The sequence below is a fragment of the Bos indicus genome, chromosome 11 (genome assembly GCF_029378745.1).
Source record: "Bos indicus isolate NIAB-ARS_2022 breed Sahiwal x Tharparkar chromosome 11, NIAB-ARS_B.indTharparkar_mat_pri_1.0, whole genome shotgun sequence".
NCBI lineage: Eukaryota > Metazoa > Chordata > Mammalia > Artiodactyla > Bovidae > Bos > Bos indicus.
Window position 1 is genome coordinate 3,229,841 of NC_091770.1, and position 11,954 is coordinate 3,241,794.

The 11,954-nt window shown below is 43.6% G+C and overlaps 1 protein-coding gene across 2 annotated transcripts in view; it reads right to left on the minus strand.

Moving 5' to 3' along the window:
- TMEM131 (transmembrane protein 131) overlaps positions 1-11,705 on the minus strand; it is a 186,028-nt gene extending 174,323 nt beyond the window's left edge. Inside the window, exon 1 of one of the 2 annotated variants that reach the window (XM_070798242.1) lies at positions 10,967-11,705. In XM_070798242.1, the coding sequence (XP_070654343.1) occupies positions 10,967-11,150 (184 nt within the window). In that variant the 5' untranslated portion in view covers positions 11,151-11,705. The remainder of the gene's footprint in view (positions 1-10,966) is intronic. The other variant, XM_070798241.1, reaches the window with a different exon arrangement.
- Between the last annotated feature and the right edge of the window lie 249 nt (positions 11,706-11,954).

Consider the following 11,954-nt stretch of genomic DNA (forward strand, 5'->3'; position numbering starts at 1 on the left):
GCGGTGGTCCCCACATGGCATAATGTGAAGATTAAGAGAGATAAGGCTTGTAAAGCAATCAGCACAGTGCTTGGCACAAAGAAAGTACTAGATAAACATCAGCAATCATCATCAAGTAATTCTAGGCATTACCAATCACAGGCAATAACTGCTTACATTAATATGCTGAAATTGTACAAAAACAAACTTGTATAAGTAGCATCATTTCATATATACTTTTTCTTCATTCTGGTTCATCTTTACGAACCATCTTTATGGTTTACTGCTTCTCCTACCAAGTCAGAACTCACTGTGTTGAACTCCTTAAAATGCTAGGTCCGGGAGGACTATGACCCTACTCCTTAACCTCCGGAAGCTCAAGACCCTATACAACCATAAATAAACTCAGATGCAGCCGGGAAGAAACTGACAATCTTCAGAAATTATTTTCTATTTACAAGAATTTCTAGGATTCCAATAAAATTAGATTTAACTGCCAGCCTGTTCCCTTCTTACTCTCGTCTCTTGTCAACACTTTTCTCAGTAACCTATTTCTGGGTCCAGCCATAACCCAAGAGAAGTCCCCAGCATGGTGAGATCAACTTATAAACATGAACTAACTTCCCTACCTGTGAAACATTACTACTGCTGTGCTAACCCTGAAAAAAGACATTACCTCTTGACAGTGCTAACTGCTATTCCACTCTCCATTTGCATCAAGGAGCAATGTTTCAACACGAGCCCATGTCACCAACTCATGGAAGTATTTTTTAAGTGATCCAGGGCTTCCTTGGTGGCTCAGTGGTAAAGAATCCACCTGCCAGTGCAGGAGACATGGGTTTGATCCTTGATCTGGGAGGATCCCACATGCCCAGGAGCAAAACTAAGCCTGTATGCCACAACTACTGAGTCTGTGGCTCTAGAGCCAGGGAGCTCCTACTACCAGAGCCCACGTGCTGCAACAACTGAGACCGGAGCCTGTGCACCCGAGAGCCTGTGCTCTGCAAGGAGAAGCCACGGCAACAGAAGCCCGTGCAACACAAGGAGAGAGCAGCCCCTGCTTGCCACACCGAGAGAGAAGCCTGAAGAGCAACAAAGACCCAGCACAGCAAAACATTACTTTTTTTATTTTTAAAAAAGAGCCACATCTAAAAGTTTAGTAAAGGTGATCCTGTCTGAAAAGCACACTGCCCTCTCTCACACACTGCTTAGACACCAAGCAAAATTTTAGAATGACAAATGTAAACCATATTTCAAAGCTCTTCATATAATACATTTAAGTTTTAGAAAGCATCTTCGTACCAGAAACAATTCCCTAGGAAGATCTGCTGCTTCCAATGTACTCATTCCCCCCAAAAGAAAATCTAAGTAGTGCCTGTGCTGTACCATGAATGCAAACTGCAAATTAACTTGTATCAATACAGTTGGCTTAGGCTATTTCTCAAATTTACTGCTGAGATGGGTTTTTACCAGTTCATGCTTTGATTCAAATGTATACTGCAACTACACAGGAATAAAATTAGTTGTTAAGAATCAAAGTTAGACTGTCATATCATTTTATAATCATAACTGATTAAAAACATAGCCACAAATTGTTAAAACTTGAGAGAGCTTAAAATATATTTCATTTTATGGGCAAGTAATCTAAGGAAATAACTTAAGCATGCAGAAGTTATGTCTCAAAAGCAGAGCATAGTTCTTTTTATCAAAAACTAGAAGTTCACAATTCTTAATCATACAATGCACTCTGATTTAGAGCAGCATCAAAAAGAATGAAACACCTGGGAATAAATCCAATAACTAAGAGGGTGAAAGACTTGTACACCAAAAACTACAAAGCACTGCTGAAAGGAAATGAATAGGACACAAAAAGGTGGGACGATTATCCCACGATCACAACTCCAAGATGTAATACTGTTAAGGTACCAGTATTACACAAAGCAATCTACAGGTTCAATGCAAACCTACCAAAACCACAACAGCATTTTTTGCATAAATAGAAAAATCCATCCTAAAATCCATATGGGATCTCAAAGGAACCCAAACAGCCAATCTTTTTTAATTATTTTTTATTTTATAAACTTTACATAATTGTATTAGTTTTGCCAAATATCAAAATGAATCCGCCACAGGTATACATGTGTTCCCCATCCTGAACCCTCCTCCCTCCCCATACCATCCCTCTGGGTCGTCCCAGTGCACCAGCCCCAAGCATCCAGTATTGTGCATCGAACCTGGACTGGCATCTCGTTTCATACATGATATTTTACATGTTTCAATGCCATTCTCCCAAATCTTCCCACCCTCTCCCTCTCCCACAGAGTCCGTGAGACTGTTCTATACATCAGTGTCTCTTTTCAAACAGCCAATCTTGAAAGAGAAGAACAAAGGTTAAGGTCCCACACTTTCTGATTTCAAAACACAGTTACAGTAATCAAAACAGTGTGGTTGGTACTAGTAACAAGAGAGCTAAACATATCAATGGATGGAACAGAGAACCCAGGAATCAGCTCTCATGTACATGGTCACAGGATCTTCAAACAAGGGTTTTAAGACCACTGAACAGGGAAAGGACAGTCTCTTCAACATACGGTGCTGGGAAAACTGGACATCCATGTGCAAAACAATGAATCTGGACCTTTATTTTATATCATGGACAAAAACTAACTCATAATTAATATCAAAATGTTAAAACCTCAAACTGTAAAACTCCTATAAGAAAATACTATAGGGAAAAGCTTCATGACACTGGACTTGGCAATGTTTTCTTGGAAATGATATCAAAACCACAAGCAACAAAGGCAAAAATAAATAAGACTACATCAGACATAAAAATATTCTGTGCATCAAAGAATACAATCCTAAAAGACAACTTACAAAATAGGAGAAAATACCTGCAAATCATCTAACTGAAAAGGATTAATATCCAGAATATATAAAGAACTCCTACAACTCAACAAAAATAACCCAATTAGAAGATGGGCAATGGACTTGAACAATTATTTCTCCAAAAAAGATATAGAAGTGGCCAACAAGCACATGAAAAAAAGCTACTCAATATCAATTATTACAGAAATGCAAATCAAAACCACAATGAGATATTACCACATATACATTAGGATGGCCATTACCAAAAAAGAACAAGTATTGGTGAGGATGTGAAGAAACGAAATCTTTGTGCACTGCTGCAATGGAAACCAGTATGACAGTTGTTCAACAAATTAAAAATAGAACTCTCATATGATCCAGCAGGCCCACTTCTGGGTATATACCTAAAAGAATTAAAAGCAGGATCTCAAACAGACATTTGCCCACCTATTCACAGCAATATTATTCAGAACAGCCAAGAAGTGGAAGCAACCCTGAAGTCCAATGTCCATTGATGAATAAATGGATAAACAAAACGGAAAAATTACACACACACACACACACACGATTAACCAGCCTTAAAAAGGGAAGATATCCTGTCACATGCTATGACACGATGAACCTTGAAGACAAGATGCTAAGTCAACTACGCCAGTCACAAAAAGACAAATTCTCCATGATTCCACTGATACTAGGTATCAGGAGTAGTCAAATTCATAACAAACAGAAGGTAGAATGGTGGCTTCCAGGGGCTGGGTGGGAAACTGAGAGTTATTGTTTAATGGGTAGAGTATCAGTTTTGCAAGATGGAAAAAGTTCTGGAGACCAACTGCCCACTGATGTGAACTTGACTTAAAATTACTGAACTACGAGCTTTAAAATGGTTAGAATGGTAAATTTTATGTGTTGTTGTTGTTTTAACCACAATTATATAGAAAAAGAAAGAAACTGGGTCTGATGCTCTATCATGACAGATAATGTCAAGGATCACCTTAGACCTTAGACATTTTTCAAACCTTTGCTCTAAGTGCTATATTCAACAGAATGAAACAAGCAAAGAATAATAGTTTACTAAATATCTTTCTAAAGAAATCACACAGGAATGAAAGAAAAACTGATCTAGTACAGATGATAGTGATTGCCTAATCCAAAAAATCCCTTCACCAGAATGAACAAAGCACCAGGAATGAACTTCTGGAGTCCCTTCCAAGACTTCTAACAGAAGTCTGAGGGCCTTTCCTGGTGGTCCAGTGGCTAAGACTCCACGGTCCCGATACAGAGGGCCCAGGTTCAATCCCTGGTCAGGGAATTAGGTTTCACATACTGTAACTAAGGTCTGGTGCAGTCAAATAAATAAGTCTGAACAAGATTTCACCATTGTCAAAAACTGATGCCACTACTGGCCTCTGGATTATCTCCATTTCCTTTTAACACAGGTCCAGTTTCTGAGACTATCCACACATCTTGACTAACTTGTCATACCAATCCCACGGACAGGGGAGCCTGGTCGCTAAGAGTCAGACATGACTGAGCGACTTCACTTTCACTTTTCACTTTCACGCACTGGAGAAGGAAATGGCAACCCACTCCAGTGTTCTTGCCTGGAGGATCCCAGGGATGGGGTCGCACAGAGTCGGACACGACTGAAGCGACTTAGCAGCAGCAGCATACCAATCTAGAACTAAGGAGTATGTGAATTCACAGAAGGCAATGTCATTTTTTTAGAAGATTTTTTTTTTAACGTGGACCAATTTTAAAGTCTTTACTGAAGTTGCTACAATACTGCTTCTATTTTATGTTTTGGTTTTTTGGCTGAAAGGCAAGTGGGATCTAACCCATGACCCCTGTGTTGGAAGGCGAAGTCTTAACCAGGGAAGTCCCATATGCAATGTTAATTTTAACCTAAGCAATATACCAAGTACCAAAATATCAAGAGCAAAGAGTCGAGTCAGTGGCTTCCAATATCGAATGCATGTTACACGGATTACTCATTCATGGGTCTTCCCTGTGCATTTTTAAGAATATGCACAATCCAAATGGCCTATGATCATTTTAATGGTTGAGAAGTTGATAGAAAGTGTTATGGATGTTTATGGGTTTTTTTTTTGTTTTTTTTTTTTAAACTGCACCTCACTTGAATACTTAACATGCTGGTTTTGCACAAACTGGCAGGACAGTTCTTTTTTTTTAATAATTTTTATTTATTTTTATTTTTGGGGCTGCTCTGGTCTTTGTTGCTGTGTGAGGACTTCAGATGAAGTGAGCCGGGGCTACTCTTCATTGCAGAGCACTGACTCCTCATTGCAGTGGCTTCTCTTGTTGGGGAGCACAAGCTCTTGGGTGCACAGGCTTCAGTCAGGCGCAGCTCCCAGCCTCCAGAGCACAGGCTCAATAGCTGTCACTCATGGGCTTAGCTGTTCCTCAGCATGTGGGATCTTCCTGGACCAGGAATTAAACCCCGTCCCCTGCAATGGCAGGTGGATGCTTACCCACTAGATCACTGGGAAGTCCACTTGATATACAACAAAACCTACCAGTTTATATACCCATTTAGGATTGACTAGCTTGGCTCAAGGAAGAGATGGCCTGCAAAGGAACCCGAGCTTAAATGCCTACCGGCTCTGTTACCTTGGAAACATTCCTTTATTTCCCTGTGCCTGTTTCATGATATGTAAATTGGGGTTTTATGAGGATCTAAAATCTTAAAATCCAGAAGTAACAAAAGTGATGGTTTAGATAAATGTATGTTACTCATTTTAGTTACAAGGGAAAGCAACATGTAGGGAAGAATAACGTGGCGTCGCTCTAAGTCTTACCAGAGCAGCACTGCTAATGGTACCTGAATCCAAGTTCAAGTACAGGTTTCCTGTACTCTGGACTCTCAGTCCAGAACTCAGATATGAGAACAGGAGGATGAGGTTATTCGAGGCAAACTTCTGTTTAAAACTAAATGCCCGCCCTGTCCACACTGCAGATGTTGATAGAGGTTCTGCCCCACAGAAATTCTGGTCTGGGTGAAGAAGGACCCCCCTAGGGAATTTAGGTAGCTCAGTGAGGCAGTACCTGATTAAGCACCAAAATGAATGACAGCTGAGTAACAAAGACAATACAAATTTGGAGAATGGATGGCAGAATGAAGGGAAGTGGAGACAGCTGGGAGGTGAGGACCCCCAGCAGTGCCCCAGCCTGGAGGCTGTGGGCAAGCTGCCCAAGGAAGTTAACACTCCAACATGCCACTTGGTAAATGGTCAGAAACGAGACCAACGCGGCAGACAGAATAATTATGGCGTTAATAAAAACTGGGAAACTGGAGGTGGCATCAGACAATTCTGCTCTGGACACAAGCAGTGTGTGCTGGTCGCCAGACATGCAAGAGAGGGAAGACAGCCAACGGGCATCCAGAGAGCAGCGACTGAGAGCGGGGCAGGATGATGACCAAGAAGTACAAAGTCACAGAAATGAAGGGAGAGAAGTTCCAAGAAGAAGCTATCGACAGTGCCCAATGCTGCTTACCACAGATAAGGAAAAACTCAGCCAGAGAAAAAAGGCATCTCCCACTGACGGGCCAATCAGAGAGCTCAAGCCACAGGCAGATGAAGGAGAACTTAAAAAATATCAACACCTGGCAATGATTTCATTTTTCTCCAAGAGTAGCTTGGCTTATGACTCTACTCTGGATGATAACAAATTAATGATTTTACACCTACTCCCCCAAAGTTGATTTTGGGGGGGCATGGATCTCTGAGGATGGTGGCGAGGATTACAAAGAGGAGGAAAACAGTCCTCAGCAAGAGAAAGAGGGAGCACACTGCTTTCAAGAACAGCATTTCACTGCTGCCCGGTGCAGATCTGGGCAGTAATTAACAGCTTTTAGTAAAAAGCAAGCGACAGAAGTTCCTTAATGGAGCACTATGAATGAGTATGGGCTTCCCAGGTGGCCCAGTCATAAAGAATCCTCCTGACAATGTAGGAGACCTGGGTTTGATCCCTGGGTGGAGAAGATCCCCTGGTGAAGGAAATGGGAACCCATTCCACTATTCTTAGCTGAGAAATCCCATGGACAGGGGAACCTGGTGGGCTACAGTCCATAGGGTCGCAAAAGAGTCAGACAAGACTCAGCGACTAAATAACAACATGAATGAATATTCTACTTACTAGGCTCTAAATTAAAAAGTAATCACTCTACTCTCATGCAAAGAATGAAAACATCTCACTCTTTAGAAAATCACTCTTAAAAAACACATTTATATTATAAAGTAAAAATTCAATAAGAAGAAAGTAAATACCACTCCTGATCAATCTACCATCTAAAATAAAAAAACTCACCAAATTAGGTTTTTAATCTCTTTTCTTCCTGCTTTTATTCCTAAGCACTTTCTGTTCATATGCTTTGGAGACAGAACACTTTTGTACCCTCCTCCTGCACTTCTGTCACAAACACAGCTTCAAACAAAAATTTGTGCATGAAACAAAAGTATCTGGTAGACAAACTTAAAAGTCCTAAGAAAGACTATCAAACTTCACCCTGCCATAAATCACTAGTGATAATAACATGTGAAATTGTTACAGATTAAAACAATCACATTCCTGAAAACTTACCCAACTTCATCTTTACTAGATACATAAAATGTACCTCGATATTTATAAAAAATTAAAAGACAACCATGCCCCACAAACACGTTTCACAATGAAACTATATTATAGATGATATATGATGCTTTTTTGAGGAGGGCATGGCAACCCACTCCAGTATTCTTGCCTGGGAAATCCCAAGGACACAGGAGCCTGGAGGGCTACAGTCTATAGCGCCACAAAGAGTCAAACACAACTGAGGTGACTTTGCATGCATGATGCTTTTTTAAAAAGCTTTTATTTGTTGGTAATAATGAATGGGCAGACTTACAAATAAAAATACTACTAAATGTTAGACGTTTACCATATACACACATATTTTCACTATATTTTTAATATATTTTCACTACACCATCCCCCTATTTTCACTCTTCTGAATATCTAGATCTTAGCTTCAAGGAAAACTGCCAGCAATCCAAAACAACCAATTAAGTTGTAATAATTACAGTAACTTCTACCCTGGACAACTCTTTCAAAGTCCTTACAAACTACAGAGCACAGTCAAAACATCCTCAAAGGTCCCCTTTTCTCTAGACTAGTGAAACACACCCTCATAGATCAGTGAAGACAGATGTTAAGATATAGCAGTGTTAAGACATATAGGAAAGCGGAGAGCCGAAGAACTGATGCTTTTGAACAGTGGTATGGGAGAAGACTCTTGAGTCTCTTGGACTGCAAAGAGATCCAACCAGTCAATCCTAAAGAAAATCAGTCCTAAATATTCATTGGAAGGACTGATGCTGAAGCTCCAATACTCTGGACACCTGATGCGAAGAACTGACTCTCTGGAATAGACCCCTGATGCTGATGCTGGGAAAGACTGAAGGCGGGAGGAGAAGGGAACAACAGAGCATGAGATGGTTGGATGGCATCACCGACTCAACGGACGTGAGTTTGAGTAAGCTCCGGGAGTTGGTGATGGACAGGGAAGCCTGGCATGCTGCAGTCCATGGGGTCACAAAGAGCCGGACATGATTGTGTGACTGAACTGAACTGAAGACATACAGGATGTTAAGACAAAGGTTGCCTCATGCGTCTGACTTAAAATTAACAACACCTGGTCCAAACATGAAATCTGCATTAGGTAATCTAGGAATTTCTGCTGCTTTTCTCTAGAAGATGATGAGTTTTACTTAGTTTCGAAGATTTTCCAGTGAAATTCGGCTGCAATAGAAATATACTAACATACGAGATACCCAGAGAACCATCATTAAAATTGCAGGTAAGTCTTAGCTTCAAAAAGTTAAGGTAGTTTATACTACCAAAATAAAACCACACCAAAAATCCTCAGGATGTAAATGGACAGAGTGAATTCAGCTGCCTTCAGAAGTCTGCTCAGATTTGCTGAGAAAAAACTCAAAACAGCACCCTTTGGGGGGCAAACGGGGCCAAACTTGCGGTATCACATTCATGTAAGAAAATCAATCTCACTTCTCCTACTTACTCAAACAGAAACTATTAGAATTTGATCACCAAGGGGACTGAAAGCACTGGTCAATTTTGGAGCTTTCTTCCTGGAATATTTGGTCAGAATCAGATCCATTGATGATGGGCAGAAGATATGTCAATTATCTTCAATAGCTAATTTCTCTGTTCAAATTGTTCATATAGACACAACACAGGCCACAAAAGGTGTCTGATTCTCAGGACCACTGGCTGATTCCACCCCATCTTTTCATTCTTGTACACCGGGGCCCCAATTCTCCTCCCCTGACCCTTACATTTATGGGTATTAGAGAGATGTACTAAAACTTAAAAACCATACAAAAGGGAAATTCGCAAATATAAATTAGTCTGACATTTCTCAAACAAAGGATTTTTCTTAAGTATACACCAAGAATTAGCATAAAAAATGGCTGCTGGAAAAATAAGCAGAAGAACAATACAAACTTAATGTTTTACTGGATGTTTTACTGAAAAACTTAACGTTTTTCAATCGTTTTAGATCCCTGTGTTAATGACCCATGAATATAATTACTTCCTCAAACAAATGTTAAATGCCTATTGTGTGCCTGGCACTGTGCAAGGTAATCCAAGGAAGACAAGAACCAGGACACCTGCCAAGCACTACTTCAAATTCAAGGAGACCTTAACTTATTGGACCATTGCAGTTTTACTGGACACACCAACTACATGCCAGGCTGTGCTGGGTGCCAATGGCCACACGAGAACCCATCAACTGCAGATCTGTAACCAAAGATGAACTGTGACAACCCCAGGCCTGACTAGTCCTAAAGCAGCAATATTTCATTCAAGAAATAATCTTGCCTCTGTAGATGAATCCTTTCTACAGACAGCAATTCTTTGAATGACTTCCTCCTATGTTAACACAAACTGCTTAAGAGTTCATTGCACCGTTTTGAACAACAACAAAAAACAGTAAACTGAAGCACCTGGCACTTTAACATGAATTTGCTTTGCTTTGCTGTTGCCTTCTATAACAATAAAAAGTGACTTTAGTTGTGAAGTAGAACGTCAACCCTAAACTCACTGTGGCAAGAACTTATTTTCCTTGCAGTGGCAGTTCAGTGTGAAACGAAAGCTAAACTAACAAATATCGCTTAGCTTTTTAAAAACCATTCACTTTTAGTGATTTCTTCATGAAGGCTCTGTGGTCACTCATTTCCTCAGGTTCAAAAAACAGGTAGTGCCAACGAAAGTACAGATCTGGGCTTCTAGGTTACAAAACCATTTTTAACCCCGGAAAAGCACCGTGGTTACAATCATACAATGCTAACTAGAGTTTCCTAAAAAATAACACTTAGCCCTTAATTGTAAATTACAGGTAAAGGTTCGCAAGCTAGAAACTTGACATTGGTTTTTAAAGTCTTTCACATTAAAAACAATGACACCCAGTTACGTATCTTAAGACATGTAAAAAATATTAGAGAACTGTTAGCTGAACAATCATCAATACTGCAAAACGATACTTAAGAGGGAAGCTAAAGATACAAGATTCCTCCTCCGAAAACGTTTAAACAAATCTAAAGTAAAATTTGGCAAGCTGTCCCCCAGTGTCGCTATTTTTACAATTTAAAGTGAGCTCTGTTCGCACGCCGTTATTAAAACCGCAACCAAAAAAAAAAAGTGTCCTGAAATTTGCTTATTAACAACAATCAAGTCTAAAAATATGCCCCTCCTACCTAGTGAGCCAAGTGGCAAGAATATACGAGAACTCAGGAAGTTTTGAAATGGCAGTGACAGGAGACAAGGGGGAAGACGGGGGTGAGACGAGGGGAATGAATCACGGAGAACAAGAGCAACTCCGTGCGGTCAAAGCCGCGAGTTGGCATCCGAACTGCGAGTTCCCGGCTCGGGACGAGACTCGACCGAGCAACTTCGCGCCGGACCGAGCCCTGAGCCCGGCCGCCCTCCGAGCCGCGAGCCGCGGCCCTTCCTCCCCGGTGGCAGCCCGGCAGCGGCCTCCGCGAGGGCGCGGTGACAGCGCGGGGCCGGGCCCGGGAGATGCCGGCCGGCTGACACCCACCTTCCTTCTCGGCCCGCGCCGCGGCCACGACGAGGGTCATCACCAGGTGCAGCGCTCCCAGGAGGCCGGCGGCTGCGCTCCGCGGGCCCCCGCCGCGGCCGGCCGCGGGCTCCAGACCAGCCACGGCGGACGTGGAGGCAGCGGCGGCGGATCCCGCTGCTCCTCCTCCGGCCCGCTTCCCCATCCCTGCCGGCCCGGGGCCGCCGCGCTCGAGGTCCGGCGCGGTCCTTCTCGGCTAGGCGGCGGCGGCGCGGGAGCCGTGGTCCGGGCTCTGGCCGCGGCGCCTGGGGGAGACAGCGGTTCCGGGCCCAGGGCTCGGGCTCCGGACGTGGGTCTGGGTCCGTGCGTGCGTGTGAGCGAGCGTGTCAGTCACGGCCTCCGCCTCAGCATCGCCCACGGGGAGTCGAAGCGGAGAGGCCGCGGGTCAAGCACGGCGGGCGGCCATACTGGAAACGGGCACTGGCGGCGGGCTCTGGGCGCTGGCCTGCGAGGGGCGGGGCGCGGCCCTGGGCACCGCCCCCGCCGTGCCGTCACCTGAGCAGCCCGCCGGTCTGTCTGTCCGCCCCGGAGTTCAGTCCGAACTCCTCGTCCTGCTCTCAGAGGCCCACGGCTCCAAACGCCAGACGGGACGGGTCAACACAAATCCAACCTGTCACCGGTGCCCCACCGGGGAGGGGGAGGAGGGAGGCCGGCCGGGGCCCAGCCGCCAGAACTTGTAATGGCGGCCCACGCTTCGCGGAGGCAGGGACGGCGATCACGTGGGGACGGGGGGCGGGGCTTGGTCGCGCAGCCGCCCTGGGGCGGGGGCGGGAGCTGGGCGGAGTTTCGGGGCGCTGGGGGAGGCAGGGCGGCAGCTGAGAAGCAGGCAACAAACGCCTGCATCCCCTGTACTGCATTGCGAGAGCCTTCCAGAGAACTGAGTGCGCGGACCTCGAAGTCTAGCGCGGAAAATCCATTCCAGTGTCTCTTCCAGGCCACACCCCCGCTT